Source organism: Salvelinus alpinus, chromosome 13 (assembly GCF_045679555.1).
Source record: "Salvelinus alpinus chromosome 13, SLU_Salpinus.1, whole genome shotgun sequence".
Lineage (NCBI taxonomy): Eukaryota > Metazoa > Chordata > Actinopteri > Salmoniformes > Salmonidae > Salvelinus > Salvelinus alpinus.
In genome coordinates this window covers 33,755,351-33,777,200 of record NC_092098.1, presented here as the reverse complement: position 1 = coordinate 33,777,200, position 21,850 = coordinate 33,755,351, and the positions used below count along the sequence as shown (strand labels likewise).

Genomic DNA, 21,850 nt, shown 5'->3' with positions numbered 1-21,850 from the left:
CCACGGGCGGCAGTCCCGACGCATGGTCCTAGGGCCCAGGTCCTCCGAGAGAAAGAAAGAGAGAAGGAGAAAATTAGAGAGAGCCAAGATTTTCAAAATTTCCATAAATGACAAGCATGGTCAAATAATAATCAGGAATAAATCTCAGTTGGCTTTTCATAGCCGATCATTAAGAGTTGAAAACAGCAGGTCTGGGACAGGTAGGGGTTCCATGACCGCAGGCAGAACAGTTGAAACTGGAATAGCAGCAAGGCCAGGCGGACTGGGGACAGCAAGGAGTCACCACGGCCGGTAGTCCCGACGTATGGTCCTAGGGCTCAGGTCCTCCGAGAGAAAGAAAGAGAGAAGGAGAAAATTAGAGAGAGCCAAGATTTTCAAAATGTTCATAAATGACAAGCATGGTCAAATAATAATCAGGAATAAATCTCAGTTGGCTTTTCATAGCCGATCATTAAGAGTTGAAAACAGCAGGTCTGGGACAGGTAGGGGTTCCGTAACCACAGGCAGAACAGTTGAAACTGGAATAGCAGCAAGGCCAGGCGGACTGGGGACAGCAAGGTGTCATCATTCTCAGAGAGAAAGAGAGAACGAGAGAATTAGAGAGAGCATACTTAAATTCACACAGGACACTGGATAAGACAGGAGAAGTACTCCAGGTAACCAACTGACCCTAGCCCCCCGACACAAACTACTGCAGCATAAATACTGGAGGCTGAGACAGGAGCGGTCAGGAGACACTGTGGCCCCATCCGAAGAAACCCCCGGACAGGGCCAAATAGGAAGGATATAACCCCACCCACTTTGCCAAAGCACAGCCCCCGCACCACTAGAGGGAAATCCTCAACCACCAACTTACAATCCTGAGACAAGGCCGAGTATAGCCCACAAAGGTCTCCACCACAGCACAAACCAAGGGGGGGCGCCAACCCAGACAGGAAGATCACGTCAGTAACTCAACCCACTCAAGTGACGCACCCCTCCTAGGGACGGCATGAAAGAGCACCAGCAAGCCAGTGACTCAGCCCCTGTAACAGGGTTAGAGGCAGAGAATCCCAGTGGAGAGAGGGGAACCGGCCTGGCAGAGACAGCAAGGGCGGTTCGTTGCTCCAGAGCCTTTCCGTTCACCTTCACACTCCTGGGCCAGGCTACACTCAATCATATGACCTACTGAAGAGATAAGTCTTCAGTAAAGACTTAAAGGTTGAGACCGAGTCTGCGTCTCTCACATGGGTAGTCAGACTGTTCCATAAAAATGGAGATCTATAGGAGAAAGCCCTGCCTCCCGCTGTTTGCTTAGAAATTCTAGGGACAATTAGGAGGCCTGCGTCTTGTGACCGTAGCGTACGTATTGGTATGTACGGCAGGACCAACTCGGAAAGATAGGTAGGAGCAAGCCCATGTAACGCTTTATAGGTTAACAGTAAAACCTTGAAATCAGCCCTTGCCTTAACAGGAAGCCAGTGTAGGGAAGCTAGCACTGGAGTAATATGATCAAATTTCTTGGTTCTAGTCAGGATTCTAGCAGCCGTATTTAGCACTAACTGAAGTTTATTTAGTGCTTTATCCGGGTAGCCGGAAAGTAGAGCATTGCAGTAGTCTAACCTAGAAGTAACAAATGCATGGATTAATTTTTCTGCATCATTTTTGGACAGAAAATTTCTGATTTTTGCAATGTTACGTAGATGGAAAAAAGCTGTCCTTGAAACAGTCTTGATATGTTCGTCAAAAGAGAGATCAGGGTCAAGAGTAACGCCGAGGTCCTTCACAGTTTTATTTGAGACGACTTTACAACCATCAAGATGAATTGTCAGATTTAACAGAAGATCTCTTTGTTTCTTGGGACCTAGAACAAGCATCTCTGTTTTGTCCGAGTTTAAAAGTAGAAAGTTTTCAGCCATCCACTTCCTTATGTCTGAAACACAGGCTTCTAGCGAGGGCAATTTTGGGGCTTCACCATGTTTCATTGAAATGTACAGCTGTGTGTCATCCGCATAGCAGTGAAAGTTAACATTATGTTTTCGAATAACATCCCCAAGAGGTAAAATATATAGTGAAAACAATAGTGGTCCTAAAACGGAACCTTGAGGAACACCGAAATGTACAGTTGATTTGTCAGAGGACAGACCATTCACAGAGACAAACTGATATCTTTCCGACAGGTAAGATCTAAACCAGGCCAGAACTTGTCCGTGTAGACCAATTTGGGTTTCCAGTCTCTCCAAAAGAATGTGGTGATCGATGGTGTCAAAGGCAGCACTAAGGTCTAGTAGCACGAGGACAGATGCAGAGCCTCGGTCTGACGCCATTAAAAGGTCATTTACCACCTTCACAAGTGCAGTCTCAGTGCTATGATGGGGTCTAAAACCAGACTGAAGCATTTCGTATACATTATTTGTCTTCAGAAAGGCAGTGAGTTGCTGCGCAACAGCTTTTTCTAAAATCTTTGAGAGGAATGGAAGATTCGATATAGGCCGATAGTTTTTTATATTTTCCGGGTCAAGGTTCGGCTTTTTCAAGAGAGGCTTTATCACTGCCACTTTTAGTGAGTTTGGTACACATCCGGTGGATAGAGAGCTGTTTATTATGTTCAACATAGGAGGGCCAAGCACAGGAAGCAGCTCCTTCAGCAGTTTAGTAGGAATAGGATCCAGTATGCAGCTTGAAGGTTTAGAGGCCATGATTATTTTCATCATTGTGTCAAGAGATATAGTACTAAAACACTTAAGTGTCTCTCCCGATCCCAGGCCCTCGCAGAGCTGTGCAGATCCAGGACAGCTAAGCCCTGGAGGAATACGCAGATTCAAAGAGGAGTCCGTAATTTGCTTTCTAATGGTCATGATCTTTTCCTCAAAGAAGTTCATGAATTTATTACTGCTGAAGTGAAAGCCATCCTCTCTTGGGGAATGCTGCTTTTTAGTTAGTTTCGCAACAGTATCAAAAAGAAATTTTGGATTGTTCTTATTTTCCTCGATTAAGTTGGAAAAGTAGGATGAGCGAGCAGCAGTGAGGGCTCTTCGGTACTGCACGGTACTGTCTTTCCAAGCTAGTCGGAAGACTTCCAGTTTGGTGTGGCGCCATTTCCGTTCCAATTTCCTGGAAGCTTGCTTCAAAGCTCGGGTATTTTCTGTATACCAGGGAGCTAGTTTCTTATGACAAATGTTTTTCATTTTTAGGGGTGCAACTGCATCTAGGGTATTGCGCAAGGTTAAATTGAGTTCCTCAGTTAGGTGGTTAACTGATTTTTGTCCTCTGACGTCCTTGGGTAGGCAGAAGGAGTCTGGAAGGGCATCAAGGAATTTTTGTGTTGTCTGAGAATTTATAGCACGACTTTTGATGCTCCTTGGTTGGGGTCTGAGCAGATTATTTGTTGCGATTGCAAACGTAATAAAATGGTGGTCCGATAGTCCAGGATTATGTGGAAAAACATTAAGATCTACAACATTTATTCCATGGGACAAAACTAGGTCCAGAGTATGACTGTGGCAGTGAGTAGGTCCAGAGACATGTTGGACAAAACCCACTGAGTCGATAATGGCTCCGAAAGACTTTTGGAGTGGGTCTGTGGACTTCTCCATGTGAATATTAAAATCACCAAAAATTAGAATATGATCTGCTATGACTACAAGGTCTGATAGGAATTCAGGAAACTCAGAGAGGAACGCTGTATATGGCCCAGGAGGCCTGTAAACAGTAGCTATAAAAAGTGATTGAGTAGGCTGCATAGATTTCATGACTAGAAGCTCAAAAGACGAAAACGCCATTTTTTTTTTTGTAAATTGAAATTTGCTATCGTAAATGTTAGCAACACCTCCGCCTTTGCGGGATGCACGGGGGATATGGTCACTAGTGTAACCAGGAGGTGAGGCCTCATTTAACACAGTAAATTCATCAGGCTTAAGCCATGTTTCAGTCAGGCCAATCACATCAAGATTATGATCAGTGATTAGTTCATTGACAATGACTGCCTTTGAAGTGAGGGATCTAACATTAAGTAACCCTATTTTGAGATGTGAGGTATCACGATCTCTTTCAATGATGGCAGGAATGGAGGAGGTCTTTATCCTAATAAGATTGCTAAGGCGAACACCGCCATGTTTAGTTTTGCCCAACCTAGGTCGAGGCACAGACACAGTCTCAATGGGTATGGCTGAGCTGACTACACTGACTGTGCTATTGGCAGACTCCACTAAGCTGGCAGGTTGGCTAACAGCCTGCTGCCTGGCCTGCACCCTATTTCATTGTGGGGCTAGAGGAGTTAGAGCCCTGTCTATGTTGGTAGATAAGATGAGAGCACCCCTCCAGCTAGGATGGAGTCCGTCACTCCTCAGCAGGTCAGGCTTGGTCCTGTTTGTGGGTGAGTCCCAGAAAGAGGGCCAATTATCTACAAATTCTATCTTTTGGGAGGGGCAGAAAACAGTTTTCAACCAGCGATTGAGTGCTGAGACTCTGCTGTAGAGCTCGTCACTCCCCCTAACTGGGAGGGGGCCAGAGACAATTACTCGATGCCGACACATCTTTCTAGCTGATTTACACGCTGAAGCTATGTTGCACTTGGTGACCTCTGACTGTTTCATCCTAACATCGTTGGTGCCGACGTGGATAACAATATCTCTATACTCTCTACACTCGCCAGATTTAGCTTTAGCCAGCACCATCTTTAGATTAGCCTTAACGTCGGTAGCCCTGCCCCCTGGTAAACAGTGTATGATCGCTGGGTGATTCGCTTTAAGTCTAATACTGCGGGTAATGGAGTCGCCAATGACTAGGGTTTTCAATTTGTCAGAGCTAATGGTGGGAGCCTTCGGCGTCTCAGACCCCGTAACGGGAGGAGTAGAGACAAGAGAAGACTCAGACTCAGACTCCGACTCGCTACATAATGGGTTGAAAGTTGAACCGGTTGAAAGTTTCTGTCGGCTGAATGAGCGACACCGGTTGAGCATTCCAACAGCATTTCCCTCCAGAAGCCATGAGAAAGTTGTCCGGCTGCGGGGACTGTGCGGGGGGATTTATACTAACGTTACTATCTGTACTTACTGGTGGCACAGACGCTGTTTCTTCCTTTCCTACACTGAAATTACCCTTGCCTAACGATTGCGTCTGAAGCTGGGCTTGTAGCACAGCTATTCTCGCCGTAAGGCGATCGTTCTCCTGTATATTATGAGTACAGCGACTGCAATTAGAAGACATCATGTTAATGTTACTACTTAGCTTCGGCTGTTGAAGGTGTTGACGAACCATGTCCAGATAAAGCGTCCGGAGTGAGAAAGTTGAATGAGGGAAAAAAGTTGCGATGGAAAAAAAACTAAAAATATAAACGGTAATTAAAAACAAAAACAAAACAAAAAAACGTAAAGTTGTCAGCTAGCAAAGTAAAGTTGGCAGCAAAACGCACAGCAACAAAACGCACAGCAACACGTCTGCAGATTCAACAGGAAATGACGCAAATGACGTGAATTATAGACCTTGGTTCACTCCAGACCTGACTGCCCTCGACCAGCACAAAAACATCCTGTGGCAGACTGCACTAGCATCGAATAGTCCCCGCGATATGCAACTTTTCAGGGAAGTCAGGAACCAATACACGCAGTCAGTCAGGAAAGCAAAGGCTAGCTTTTTCAAACAGAAATTTGCATCCTGTAACTCTAACTCCAAACAGTTTTGGGACACTGTAAAGTCCATGGAGAATAAGAGCACCTCCTCCCAGCTGCCCACTGCACTGAGGCTAGGTAACACTGTCACCACCGATTAAATCCACAATAATCGAGAATTTCAATAAGTATTTCTCTACGGCTGGCCATGCTTTCCTCCTGGCTACCCCGGCTAACGGCTCCGCACCCTCCACAGCTACTTGCCCAAGCCTCCCCAGCTTCTCCTTCACCCAAATCCATATAGCAGATGTTCTGAAAGAGCTGCAAAACCTGGACCCGTACAAATCAGCTGGGCTAGACAATATGGACCCTCTCTTTCTAAAACGATCCGCCGCCATTGTTGCAACCCCTATTACCAGTCTGTTCAACCTCTTTCGTATTGTCCGAGATCCCTAAAGATTGGAAAGCTGCCGCGGTCATCCCCCTCTTCAAAGGCGGTGACACTAGACCCAAACTGTTATAGAACTATATCCATCCTGCCCTGCCTTTCTGAAGTCTTCGAAAGCCAAGTTAATAAACAGATCACTGACCATTTCGAATCCCACCGTACCTTCTCCGCTGTGCAATCCCGGTTTTCGAGCTGGTCACGGGTGCACCTCAGCCACGCTCAAGGTACTAAACGATATCATAACCGCCATCGATAAAAGACAGTACTGTGCAGCCGTCTTCATCGACCTGGCCAAGGCTTTCGACTCTGTCAATCACCGTATTGTTATCAGCAGACTCAACAGCCTTGGTTTCTCAGATGACTGCCTCGCCTGGTTCACCAACTACTTCTCAGATAGAGTTCAGTGTGTCAAATCGGAGGGCTTGTTGTCCGGACCTCTGGCAGTCTCTATGGGGGTACCACAAGGTTCAATTCTCGGGCCGACTCTTTTCTCTGTATATATCAATGATGCCGCTCTTGCTGCGGGTGATTCTCTGATCCACCTCTACGCAGACGACACCATTCTGTATACATCTAGCCCCTCTTTGGACACTGTGTTAACTAACCTCCAAACGAGCTTCAATGCCATACAACACTCCTTTTGTGGCCTCCAACTGCTCTTAAACGCTAGTAAAACCAAATGCATGCTTTTCAACCGTTCGTTGCCTGCACCCGCCCGCCCGACTAGCATCACTACTCTGGACGGTTCTGACTTAGAATATGTGGACAACTACAAATACCTAGGTGTCTGACTAGACTGTAAACTCTCCTTCAGACTCATATTAAACATCTCCAATCCAAAACGAAATCTAGAATCGGCTTCCTATTTTGCAACAAAGCCTCCTTCACTCACGCCGCCAAACATACTCTCGTAAAATTGACTATCCTACCGATCCTCGACTTTGGCGATGTCATTTACAAAATAACTTCCAATACTCTACTCAGCAAACTGGATGCAGTCTATCACAGTGCCATCCGTTTTGTCACCAAAATCCCTTATACCACCCACCACTGCGACCTGTATGCTCTAGTTGGCTGGCCCTCGCTACATATTCGTCGCCAGACCCACTGGCTCCAGGTCATCTATAAGTATTTGCTAGGTAAAGCAACGCCTTATCTCAGCTCACTGGTCACGATAACAACACCCACCCGTAGGACGCGCTCCAGCAGGTATATCCCCAAAGCCAACACCTCCTTTGGCCGCCTTTTCTTCCAGTTCTCTGCTGCCAATGACTGGAATGAATTGCAAAAATCGCTGAAGCTGGAGACATATTTCCCTCACTAACTTTAAACATCAGCTATCTGAGCAGCTAACCGATTGCTGCAGCTGTACATAGCCCATCTGTAAATAGCCCACCCAATCTACCTACCTCATCCCCATATTGTTTTTATTTACTTTTCTGCTCTTTTGCACACCGGTATTTCTACTTGCACATCACTATCTGATCATCTATCACTCCAGTGTTAATTTGCTAAATTGTAATTACTTCGCTACCATGGCCTATTTATTGCCTTGCATCCTCACGCCATTTGCACACACTGTATATAGACTTTCTTTTTTCCCTATTGTGTTATTGACTGTACGCTTGTTTAATCCATGTGGTACTCTGTTGTTTGTGTCGCACTGCTTTGCTTTATCTTGGCCAGGTCGCAGTTGTAAATGAGAACTTGTTCTCAACTGGCTTACCTGGTTAAATAAAGGTAAAATAAAAAATAAATATATGCAGTCACTTTAACTATACTTTCATGTACATACTACTTTAATTAGCCTGACTAACCGGTGCCCCTGCACATTGGTTACCCAGACTATCTGCATTGTGTCCCGCCACCCGCCAACCCCTCTTTTACCTTACTGCTACTCTCTGTTTATCATATATGCATAGTCACTTTTACCATACCTACATGTACATACTACCTCAATTAGCCCGACTAACCGGTGCCTGTATATAGCCTTGCTACTGTATATAGCCACTCTACTGTTATTTTTCACTGTCTTTTTACTGTTGTTTTTATTTCTTTACTTATCTGTTGTTCACCTAATACCTTTTTTTAACTTTAAAAAATCGAACTGTTGATAAGGCCCTGTAAGTAAGCATTTCACTGTAAGGTCTACACCTGTTGTATTCGGCGCACGTGACAAATTAACTTTGATTTGATCTTCTCTCAGCCTAAAAGGAATATATTTCTGGACATATATAGCAACACCTCCGCCATTTGCATTCCTATATTTCCTGTTTATGCTATAACCATGTATAGCTACTACTGCATCATCAAAATAATTATCTAAGTTTGTTTCAGAGATGGCCAGACTATGAATGTTTTCTGATGTTTGTAAGTTGTCTATTTCTGGAACCTTGTTTCTCTGGCTACAATATGGGCTATTTTTGGGCCTTTTCTAGGTTGCTTGTTTTTACACGATGCAGCGAGGAGTGTCGTTGTGTAGAAAGAGGTGGCTGCCTCTGAGATAGTTTTTTTTGCAGAGGGCAACTAGGGCCTCCGTTGGCTCGTTGGTCTGAAATGGCGGAAATCCTGCAGTAAGGCGGTCCTCTGTTGGGGACAGAGGGCACGGTCTGCCAGCTGAAGGAGGACCAGACTAGAGGTCGACCGATTAATCGGCAGGGCCGTTTTCATAACAATCGGTAATCAGAATTTTTGGACGCCGATTACGGCCGAAGACATTCCACGAGGAGACTACGTGGCAGGCTTGACCACCTGTTACGCGAGTGCAGCAAGGAGCCAAGGTAAGTTGCTCGCTAGAATTTAAACTTATCTTATAAAAACTATCAATCTTCACATAATCACTAGTTAACTACACATGGTTGATGATATTACTAGTTTAACTAGCTTGTCCTGCGTTGCAAATAATCAATGCGGGTTCTGTTAATTTATCATCAAATCATGATTTAGCAAGCACATTCGCAAAAAAAGCACTGTCGTTGCACTAATGTACCTAACCATGAACATCAATGCCTTTCTTAAAATCAATACACAGAAGTATATATTTTTTTACACCTGCATATTGAGTTAAAAGAAATTCATGTTAGCAGGCAATATTAACAAGGGAAATTGTGTCACTTCTCTTGCGTTCTGTGCAAGCAGAGTCAGGGTATATGCAGCAGTTTGGGCCGCCTGGCTCGTTGCGAACTGTGTGAAGACCATTTCTTCCTAACAAAGACTGTAAATAATTTGCAAAGAATAAACATTTTGTTTTCTAAGTGATAGTTTCCGGATTTGACCATATTAATGCCAAAGGCTCATATTTCTGTGTTTTTATTATAATTAAGTCTATGATTTGATATTTGATAGAGCAGTCTGACTGAGCGGTGGTAGGCAGCAGCAGGCTCGTAAGCATTCATTCAAACAGCACTTTCCTGTGTTTGCCAGCAGCTCTTCACAATGCTTGAAGCACAGCGCTGTTTATGACTTCAAGCCTATCAACTCCTGAGATTAGGCTGGCAATACTAAAGTGCCTATAGGACCATCCAATAGTCAAAGGTATATGAAATAGAAATGGTATAGAGAGAAATATTCCTCTAACTATAACCTAAAACTTCTTAACTTAACTGGGAATATTGAAGACCGTTAAAAGGAACCACCAGCTTTCATATGTTTTCGTGTTCTGAGCAAGGAACTTAAACGTTAGCTTTTTTACATGGCACATATTGCACTTTTTGCTTTCTTCTCCAGCACTGTGTTTTTGCATTATTTAAACAAAATTGAACATTTTTTATTATTTATTTGAGACTAAATTCATTTTATTAATGTATTATATTAAGTTAAAATAAGTGTTCATTCAGTATTGTTGTAATTGTCATTATTACAAATATATATATAAAAATCGTCCGATTTAATCGGTCCTCCAATAATCGGTATCGGCGTTGAAAAGTCATAATCGGTTGACCTCTAGACCAGATTGGTGGACGTGGGTAGAGGGACTGATGTTGTCGCCTTGTTGTTTGATGTTGGCGATCACTTGCCTGGAATCGGTTTCTCCTCTTAACCCTTTGACACGTACCAACAAACAGGTGGGATCATTCTACAGTAGTCCCTGCAGCGTACGCTGTGATTAGAGTCCTTATTTAGAACGTCCAAATTTCGATTGATGCAACAGTCAGCGTTTGAGCTGGCAACACTGTTTTTTCACAAACAGTTTGCGCTAACATAGTCCTTACAAAGTTATGCCCTGTTACCAGCTTATTTTTGGATGCAATGTTGAGATATTCACAGAAGTAGCGACTGCAAAACACAATCATCCAAACCGGAAAATGTAGGCGCTACGACTAATGTAACATTAGTTAAAGATTGACATAACTCAAGCAGTCATATTTAGGTCACTCTTTGCTGACAGAAACCACAAAATGAATTAGCTAATAGCAATTACTATTTACAATTCATCACATCACAGGTGAGCTCACCATTTGATCTAAATAATTGAGTAAAACACTTTCTATATGTCAAAAGTAATCCGACGTTGGGTAGTTTGTGTGCACCACCACGTTAGTTTTTTCGCGTCAACCAAAGATAAGAGGCGACAAGATGAGTTTGGTCTGTTTTCAGTATGCATGTTGAAGGGGGTGTCTCATCTACGATCATTCACTTCCAGAAGTTTACTCGAAAGATGAGTCAACCATTCCTTCCCTTCATTTTGATATAACATTTTTGCTTTGATAGACGTTCACGTGACACCCAGAATGCGTAGTATAATGTCAACATGGAGCCACACATAGCTAACAAATATCTTAGGATTAGCTCATCACAATTTGTACAACCTTAAAGTATTTTACACACATCATAGATGTCCATTACAATCTATGCAATAATCGGGAATGCATGTATTGTCACCTGTACTTGAAAGCATGTGAATAAAACTGTAAATACATTATGCTACATACATACATACTGTTTGCTACATTAGAAACGACAACACAATATACAGAAAATAAGGCACTTACTTTGATAGGAACGCACACATGTGAAGTTATTATTTGTAAGGAAAACAACAATGAAGGCAATGCGAGTGCTAGCCAGAAAATGTGCCAGGGGGAAACATTTGTGCAAGGCTGTGCACATATCTGCACACTTGATCTGTCAAAACACTGGGCAAGTGGGAGGACAGAGTGTGCAACACATCTCATCTAGAGGACACTTTGATCCAATAGCGGACATGCATAAAGATGGTGGCCCCCATGTACTTACCACAAATGCCTCCATTTGCTAAGTTCGCTGTGTAATACAGTGCTTTTCTTTAACTATTATTTTTTTTGTATCTGCATTAGCACAGTAAACGCGATCCTAATTCTAGCTCCAAGACGGTGGCAATTTGGAAAAACAAAAAAGTATATTGTGCTGATTCATTGGCATATTGAACCGTAGTTTAAAATCTTTGTAGGTAGTACTTAAACAATGAGGTCATATCTGAATTCCTCCATATTTATGCACGTTTGTCATTCTGATCAGAGTAGCCTTATTGTTTAATTTTGTGATTTTTGCGTGATTAAAAAAATATAAAATTACTTAAATCTAAAATCTGCTTGTCCTGCAATTAGTTTTACTTGCCCCGGACCCCTGAGCAGTGTTACGCCCTAACTCTGATGTGTCTACATGTGTCTTTCACACACTGTGCGCATGCATGTGTGTTTCATTCTCAGTGCCCACTGATGGGTTATGACATCTCCTCTAATGTAAATGATGCATCCGTTAACACACCCTGATCAAAGTGCCAACCAGGGTGCCTTATAACTGACACTCATACACTGATATTATATGGTCATGTATTGTCAACTCAATATGGAAGCCACAACTTCTAAGGCACCCTGGTGTGTATGTTTTTTTATCTGAAGACTTGCCTGGGAGGACTGGTGGGGTTCTTATCACAGAAAGTGTTTTTGCTAATGCAATAAGAGCAGAAAGTCTCTTGCTCCTTCTCTCTCGCTCTCTAATATTGAGCCAATAAATTTAATTGAAATTCAAATTCCCTCACCCTCCCTCTCTCTCACTCTGCTCTAGGGGCCTGAGGCCAGGGCGTCACCCAGAGGAGGATTACATAGTGCCTGAGCTGACCCGCCTAGTCTACCCCCGAGAGAGACCTGACTGGGATGAGACCATCAGCGCCATGGTGAGATGGAGAACACTAGCAGACACACACACGTTTACATACTACATAAACGTACACACAGAGACAAACACGCACACACATGCACACAAACCCATGACAACATGTACAAATGCACAGCACATGAGTGTGTGTGTGTATATAATCAGCTCTGGAAAAAATTAAGAGACCACTGCAAAATTATCAGATTCTCTGGTTTTACTATTTATAGGTATGTGTTCGGGTAAAATGAAAATGTTTGTTTTATTCTATAAACTGCTGACAACATTTCTCCCAAATACCAAATATAAATATTGCCATTTAGAGCATTTATTTGCAGAAAATGACAAAATAACAAAAAAGATGCAGTGTTGTCAGACCTCGAATAATGCAAAGAAAATAAGTTCATATTCCTTTTTAAACAACACAATACTAATGATTTAACTTAGGAAGAGTTCAGAAATCAATATTTGGTGGAATAACCCTGATTTTCAATCACAGCTCATGTGTCTTGGCATGCTCTCCACCAGACTTTCACATTGATGTTTGTGACTTTATGCTACTGCTGGAGAAAAAATCGAAGATTCTCCACCAAATTTCACAGTGGGTGCGAGACACTGTGGCTTGTAGGCTTCTCCAGGTCTCGCACCCACTGTGAAATTTGGTGGAGGATCGGTGATAATCTGGGGGTGCTTCAGCAAGGCTGGAATCGGGCAGATTTGTCTTTGTGAAGGACGCATGAATCAAGCCACGTACAAGGTTGTCCTTGAAGAACACTTGCTTCCTTCTGCTCTGACAATGTTCCCCAACTCTGAGTGAGGATTGGTTTTTCCAGCAGGACAATGCTCCATGCCGCACAGCCAGGTCAATCAAGGTGTGGATGTAGGACCACCAGATCAAGACCCTGTCATGGCCAGCCCAATCTCCAGACCTGAACCCCATTGAAAACCTCTGGAATGTGATCAAGAGGAAGATGGATGGTCACAAGCCATCAAACAAAGCTGAGCTGCTTGAATTTTTGCGCCAGGAGTGGCATATTCACCCAACATCAATGTGAAAGACTAGTGGAGAGCATACCAAGACACATGGAAGCTGTGAGGTCTGACAACACTGCATCTTTTTTGTTATTTTTGACCAGTTGTCATTTTCTGCAAATAAATGCTCTAAATCACAATATTTTTTTGGGGAATTTGGGAAAAATGTTGTCAGTAGTTTATAGAATAAAACAAAACATTTAATTTTACCCAAACACGTACCTATAAATAGTAAAACCAGAGAAACTGATAATTTTGCTGTGTGTGTGTATATATATATGTGTGTGTGTGTGTGTGTGTGTGTGTGTGTGTGTGTGTGTGTGTGTGTGTGTGTGTGTGTGTGTGTGTGTGTGTGTGTGTGTGTGTGTGTGTGTGTGTGTGTGTGTGTGTGTACACACACACACCCAGTACCAGTCAAAAGTTTGGACAGTTACTCATTCAAGGGTTTTTCTTTATTTTTACTATTTTCTACATTGTAGAATAATAGTGAAGACATCAAAACTATGAAATAGCACATATGGAATCATGTAGTAACCAAAAAAGTGTTAAACAAATCAAAATATATTTTAGATTCTTCAAAGTAGCTTGATATATAATATATAAGCACACAGTGCTTTTGGAAAGTATTCAGACCCCTTGTCCTTTTCCACATTGTGTTACGCAATAGCCTTTTTCAAAAATGTATTACACCCCCCCCCCCCCCCCCCCAATCTACACACAATAACCCATAATGACAAAGCAAAAAAAGGTTTTTAGAAATGTTTGCAAAGTTATATATAAAATTTTAAAAAAAGCTGAAATATTACATTTACATAAGTATTCAGACCCTTTACTCAGTACTTTGTTGAAGCACCTTTACCCAATCGCTGCTATGACGCTACAAGCTTGGCACACCTGTAATTGGGGAGTTTCTCCCATTCTTCTCTGCAGATCCTCTCAAGCTCTGTCAGGTTGGATGGGGAGCATTGCTGCACATCTATTTTCAGGTCTCTCATGAGATGTTTGATTGGGTTCAAGTCCGGGCTCTGGCTGGGCCACTCAAGGACATTCAGAGACTTGTCCCGAAGCCACTCCTGCGTTGTTGGCTGTGTGCTGAAGGTCATTGACCTGTTGGAAGGTGAACCTTCTCCCCAGTCTAATGTCCTGAGCGCTCTGGAGCAGGTTTTCAACAAGGATCTGTACTTTGCTCCGTTCATCTTTCCCTTGATTCTGACTAGGGATGAAACGGGTACCGGTTTCACGATAAACCACAGCAAAATTCCTGACGGTTTGTATTACCGTTTCAAATTGTAATTATCATTAAAACCGTGTGTGATTACCGCGGTTTGAAAAACTCACGGTAAATACTGTCCAGCATCAACCAAAGTTATCAACAGTCTGACGCAGGCGCAGCATGGGTTTTGTTTTGTGTGAAAACATGGCGGAAGGCAGTGACAGCGCTCGGGAGATTTTTCAGCCTTCTAGGAGGACCACATCTGAAGTGTGGTCATATTTTGGGTTTTACAAGAGTGCTGAGGGAAACTTAATCAAAGATGGTCACCCTGTCTACAGAACATACAAAAATCGCTGCGAAAGGCGACAACACTTGAGTCGTCTTCGTGACCACCACTTTATAGCGAATTCAAGGTAAGTTAACCTTTAGCTCAATGCATGATGTGGGGACTTCTGAATGGGGGGGAAATGTAATGGGTTGTCTGTCTAACTTGCTAATAGCTTGTCAATAATGTGAACTGAAGCTTTCAGTGTTACCTACTCTTGTAAAAACACTACACGTTGTTCTGCTGCTGTGTGCGTTGTGTGTCTGCAGACTCTATTTGCCCATTGATAGGCTGGACAATAGAACGAGTCAAAATTCACCCAAGGCTGAAAAACAGCAAAATAACATTGACTAAGCTGGAACACTAGCGCGATCCCGTAGAAAATGAATGGAATCAAACGTTCACAGAGCCTGTTTTGACTGAAGTGATGCTTAGAATTCCATTTCGCCTAAATGGCAAAAAAAAATGTATCCCTTTTTTTACCACTACAATCTGTTTGTCGGACGAAACTGGAGAAAACAAACAACTTGTGTAGAAAGTACCTCGATGGTGTCAACTGTGCTTATGTCTGCGTAATGAGAAAGTACGGAAAACATGAAAACTTCTGACTATTTCTGGTCTAGTGATCGATGACAAACGAGCTTGCTGCCCAGACTTACATAATTACAAAGAGGAGATTCTCCTGATTTTTAAAATGATGCCCGACTTGAATATTGTAATGACCTGACTAGATCATAAATGAACAATTGTCCAGACAGAGGATTGAGTTTACGAATTAACGGTTTATTAAACCAACTTTACAAAGGCTACTGTTTGGCCGTAGCCCACGCCAAATAAATGAAAGATAACCCACAAGCCAATCGTGACCTTCTCTTGTGAAGCCCAGACGTAAGAGAGAGAACAATGGCTAAACCTGGTCTTAACTTCCAATGCTCCATCCCCCTGCCCAACCCCCCTCCACGCCACTCCGCCAGGATGCCCGGCATCGGAACATTCCAGGCATTCCCGTGATTGGCAGATAGCAGGTTGATTGACATGTCGGACCCCGCGAACACTGGGTACTGGTCAGTACAACACAACCACCTACTAGCCTAACACATAACACACAGCTGTCTGTGCGGGTCCTTTTAATATACACATTGTGAAATATTTGGCGAAATAGACCGGTATGCCTCTCCATAGCAAACAATGGGAGGAGCCCAGCGTTCGAAGGGCAAAAATTATTTTGGTCCAATCATTTGATGACAACCGAGCTCGCTGCCCAGACGTACATAATTATAAAGAGTAGATTCTCATGATTAAAATGGCATCCGATTTGAAAAAATCTAAATACATATTGGAGATATTTGGCGAAATAGACAGACATGCCTATATTCCCCCATAGGAAACAATGGGATGACCTCAGAGTTCCATGAGTAATTTTTGTTGTTTACATTTTAACTATAAACAACGTGAGCAGGTCTCATTGCCAACAATAGCGAAGCAGGCTTTGCAACGTAGAACAATAAGCTGGCAATAGAACGTTCAGAAGGCGAGTTGGTGCCATGGTGCTCAATAGAACTAATAGGAGCTGACATGTTGTAAAAATGAGACCTGCTCATAAGGCCTATTTTTTTCCGCGATTACTTCAAAACGACGGCAAGCAGCTGGGAAATATGGTCATATTATGAAACTGGGCAGATGCAATGAACTAGTTTTTATCAGAAAAAAGTGTTCTTAAAAATGTAATGTGTCCAGCCTACCATTGCACACAATAACACATTATGTAGTTTAGTCACTCAACCAACATATTTTGTTCATTTAAAATCCGGCAGTCAACTTGGTTGTAAAAGTGTTCCAACCGGTGAAACACTATAGACTCCGATACATTTATGTCAATTGTTGGGCTCATTGCAATTACTATCACTGTCTTATTATGACTCATTTGTATTTATGTCAATTGTGCATGGGGTCATTGCATATAATTAAATGCAAAACAGAAGATAGACTGTGTGTGAGTGATAATAATATTTTTGAATACAACACCACCAATAATAATACATTTTCTATTCCCTTGTTTACAGAGTGGGCGTGCAGCAGGCAAACCCAGTGATGCTATTGGTCACTCATCTACAATTGTGACAGACACTCGAGCAAGCATTTAAAATGGCAGGCTGCTTATGCACCCACATCAAAAAAAGCTCAAGACCTCATGGCAGCCCTTTCATATTACATTGCAAAGGACATGATGCCATTTCAAATTGTTGAGAGGCCTGGCTTTCTGAGGCTAATGAAGGTTGCCATGCCTCACTACAAAGTGCCATCACAAACATTATTTTCCAAGACTGAAATCCCAAACCTGTACAACCAGGTTAAAGCTGATGTTGAAAAAGTTTGGCGCAAGGTTTGCTGCAACTACTGACCTCTGGACCAGTGAAAGCGGGGGTGGTCAACCCTTCATCAGCTTCACTATCCATTACCTCACCCCACACTGGCAACTGGAATCCAACTGCCTGGAGAAACAGGGATCAACAAGAAAGACCTGGACTGCATAACCACAGACAACACAACCAACATGATCAAGGCTTTTGAAGAGTTCCCAGATCTGTGGCTTGGGTGCTTTGGCCATAATTTGAACCTGGCCATCTCAAAGGCTCTGCAAATTGAGAGTTGACACAGCAGTCAAGGCCTGCCGTAATCTGGTCCAAGGCTTCTCACGGAGCTGGAAGAGAAGGAGTGAACCGAGAGAAAAGCAAGCTGCCCTCAACATGCCACAGAAGGCTCTGATCCATTATGTGGTGACCCGATGGGGATCTACACACAAGATGCTTGAGCGTTTCCTCAGCCAACAACAGCCAGTCTGTGCGACACTGGCTGGAGAAAGAGGAACACGGCATCTGATGGCCAAGGATGCCGACATAAGTGTCATGGAGCAACTGTGCCAGCTCCTTGAACCTCTAAGCAAGTTTACATATGCACTTGCCATGACACGGTCAGCCATCAAGCCTGTCCTGGACCACATCACCCGTGATGTTCTGGTGGAAAAGGATACGGAGCCATCCCTGACCAAGGGGATAAAAAAGGTAATGAAAGAAGACCTTATCAACAGATACACAGAGAAGGCAAAGAGAGTCATGCACATGGCTTGTTTCATTGACCCCTGCTTCAAAATGAGCTTGAGGCTGCAAAAGTTGACACTGACAGCTGTGTCCAGGAGGCCTTGAAGCTGGCAGTTGCACAAGTCAGGGAAGAACCACAAAGCACCAGCAGCACCTCCACCACCAACACCCCCACAGCGGCATCGGAGGGGAAGGCCTGGCTGGGTTGCTAAGAAAGATTACCTCAACAAGGCAGCAGAGAGGTGAAGAGGGTCAGATTCCGACCACCCCAGAAGAGCATGAAAGAAGAGATCAAGGTCTACCTGTCTCTGCCACCCAATCCAGCAGGAGAGGATCCACTGGTGTGAGGGAGGGGCCATGCATCAGAGCTGCCTCACCTTGCCAGGGTTGCCAGGAAGCTTTTGTGCATCCCAGCAACCAACATGCCTTCGGAGAGAGTTTTACATTTTAATCTCAAGTGAACAGAGATGCGTACATACAGGATGTTAGGCCAGCAGCACCTTATTTCTTTATAAAGGAGAGAACGGACATACAATCAGTGCTGTTCATTTGATTTGTTTACATATGGTTGTATTGTTCTTACATGCACATTGCTTTACTTGTGTTGCTTTTATATGCGCATTTGATTTGCTTACTTAAGGTTGTGTTCATTAAAACCTGCACTAGGGAAACTTTTACCTCATGGCCACATGGTGCCATTTTTAATGTTAATATTATTATTTTAATGTTTATGCAGACAAAAAGTGCCTTGTGCTGCTAATTATATTTGCTGTTTGTTGGTTTTCAATATAAAACTTGGTGAAATGATTTCAGTGTGTGTATCAGTACTTTCTGAACATTTTCAGCACATTTGAACAATACCACGATAATACTGATAACCGTGATAATTTTGGTTACTATAATCGTGATATAAAATGTTCATACCATTTAATCTCTAATCCTTACTAGTCTCCCAGTCCCTGCAGCTGAAGAACATCCCCACAGCATGATGTTGCCAACACCATGCTTCACCGTAGGGATGGTGCCAGGTTTCCCCCAGAAGTGACGCTTGGCCTTCAGGCCAAAGAGTTCAATCTTGGTTTCATCAGACCCAGAGAATCTTGTTTCTCATGGTCTGTGAGTCCTTTAGGTGACTTTTGGCCAGCTCCAAGCAGGCTGTCATGTGCCTTTTACTGAGGAGTGGCTTCCGTCTGGCCACTCTACCATAAAGGCCTGATTGGTGGAGTGCTGCAGAGATGGTTTACCTTCTGGAAGATTCTCCCATCTCCACAGAGGAACTCTGGAGCTCCTTCATAGTGACCATCGGGTTCTTGGTCACCTGCCTGACCAAGGCCCTTCTCCCCCGATTGCTCAGTTTGGCCCGGCGGTGTCTTGATGGTTCCAGACTTCTTCCATTTAAGAATGATGGAGGCTACTGTGTTCTTGGGGACCTTCAATGCTGCATACATTTTTTTGGTGTCCTTCCCCAGATCTGTGCCTCGACACAATCCTGTCTCGCAGCTCTCGGACAATTCCTTCGACCTCATGGTTTGGTTTTTGCTCTGACATGCACTGTTAACCGTGGGATTTTAAATAGACAGGTGTGTGCCTTTCCAAATCATGTCCAATCATTGGAATTTACCACAAGTGGACTCCAATAAAGTTGTAGAAACATCTCAAGGATGATCAATGGAAACAGGATGTACCTGAGCTCAATTCCAAGTCTCATAGCAAAGGGTTTGAATACTTATGTAAATAAGATTTTTTTTATTTTGAATACATTTGCAGAAAATGGTAAAATACTGTTAACGCTTTGTCATTATGGGGTGTTGTGTGTAGATTGAGGAGGAAAAATATTAATTTAATCCATTTTAAAATAAGGCTGTAATGTACAGGGGTCTGAATACTTTCGATTGCACTGTATGCACATACAGTATATAGCTTCCCTGACGCACACACACAATGCATCAAAGCATCCTAACTTAGAGATCCCAACAGTATCAACGCTTATCAAACATGAACTACTTAGATAACAAGGTTCCCCTTTTTTTTGGTGTATCAAATATAACAATCAGACATTGAGTTCAACAATGAACAAGAACCTGAAAGACAAACAAAACCAGAAAAATGAGTTATGACAGCATAAAAGAATGCGACAATGACACTTATTCAGAAAATAATAATTTGTTATAATATTGGACCGTAGACAAGCTTTTTTAATTTTTTATTAAAAACACAGTCTTTAACAAGGCTCCTCTTTGATTGGGGCTCGTTTACTCTCTGGAAAGTCTTATCTCAGTCTCCTTAAATTAACTGTCTTAACTGTTAGGGAAATGTCACTATATAAAACTGAAATGCTGGAACATCCAGCCTCGGCTCCCATTCATGAAATGATGATTTTGCCTCTTGTACATCATGTATTGTAACTTTAAATGTAGTGGGGATGTATCAGCACCTAATATCATGTACATGATTTATATATGTTGGCTAAACTTAAGAATAATTGTAATGAAGACATTGTATTGTTTAAACCAACCACTTAAATCAGATTTATTTAATATTAATCAAATTATTATTATATAGATATTAATAAATTAATGTAATCCTTGTCATATTCAAGCAATCCATTTTTTTGCTGTAATTATCTCAATGTATAATATGCCAAAGTATCCATTAATCATATGGTACCTAAACTCATTCAGTTATTTCAACACCATCCAAGCCCAGCTTCTTTTTTCACTCCAGCTGAGCTGCATTCAGCAGCATCAGTGGTGCTATCTGAAATGAGGCTGTCTCCATGGTAACATGACAGTTGTCCCCCACCACTCGCACTTTGGAACCACAAAAATTTGATACAGTGGAGAAGACAAAGTGCGTCCCTAATGGCGCCCTATTCCCTATATAGTGCTCTACTTTTGACGAGCCCTGGTCAAAAGTAGTTCACTACAAAGAGAATGGGGTGAACTTTCATCTCTTTCCAGCTAATTAATATTGATCACTTTTGAAACATTAAAGGAGTGGCATTTCTGCTGTTTGTTAAATGTTTTATGTTATTATGAAAGGGAGCAGCTTTTAAAAGGGGCCTAGATGTGTGAATAAATTACACGCAATAAATCCCTCTTGTGGTTTGGGGACATTGTCCTGATTTATTGTATTCCTTATTATTTTTCTATTTCTTTTTTTTCTTTCTCTGCATTGCTGGTAAGCGCCCATAAGTAATAATTTCACTGTTAGTCTACAACTGTTGTTTACGAAGCATGTGACAAATAACATTTTATTTTATTTAAAAAATGCTAAGCTAGTTAGCGTTAGTGTCACGACTTCGACCGAGGCAGGCTCTCCTTCCCGTTCGGGTGGCGTTCGGCGGTCGTCGTCACCGGCCTATTAGCTGCCACTGATCCTTTTCTCCCCCTCCCTATGTGTTTATTGGGTTCACCTGTTTTGTATTAGGGTTAATTAGTTGGGCTTATTAGTCAGCCGGCCCGCACGTTTCTTTGTGCGGGATTGTTTGTTTGTAAGTAGTGGTGTTGGTTTTGTGCTACGTGTTTACTGGACTGTGTTCGTTTCCCCCGTGTCTGGGGCTGGTTAAGAAGTACACCCAGTGTGTTAGTAGGGTGGCCTAGTTTGTCCGTGTTCATTAAAGAACATTTGTATTTGCACCTGCTGTTTCCTGCGCTTTGACTTCACACTCCGACACCCAGGCCTTACAGTTAGCTGTCACAGTGGGTCGCAGTGTTCAAAATACTAAGCTAGTTAGCGTTAGCTGTCACAATGTGCCCAAATGGCAGTAGCCGACATGCGTGGCAGGCAGTGGTGTGCTGCAATTCAGAGGATGAATCGATCAATAACTCTGCCAAGCTCTCGATTGACTGAGGGCACATTGTTAACAGAACATTGGTTTGGTCTTATTGCAAAAGAGAATGTGTTTTCAGTGGCTTACGTGGTTAAATGAATGTACAATTTATAAAAATAGACCTACATGAATAAATTGACATGCTGCATGTTATTGACTAACTAATTTACCAGTAGTTAGTC

At 42.7% G+C, this 21,850-nt stretch overlaps 1 protein-coding gene across 1 annotated transcript in view; it reads left to right on the top strand.

Moving 5' to 3' along the window:
* LOC139537578 (rho GTPase-activating protein 32-like) overlaps positions 1 to 21,850 on the top strand; it is a 263,274-nt gene that overhangs the window by 143,066 nt on the left and 98,358 nt on the right. Inside the window, exon 3 of the mRNA XM_071339053.1 lies at positions 12,082 to 12,190. Coding sequence (XP_071195154.1) covers positions 12,082 to 12,190 — 109 coding nt within the window. The remainder of the gene's footprint in view (positions 1 to 12,081; positions 12,191 to 21,850) is intronic.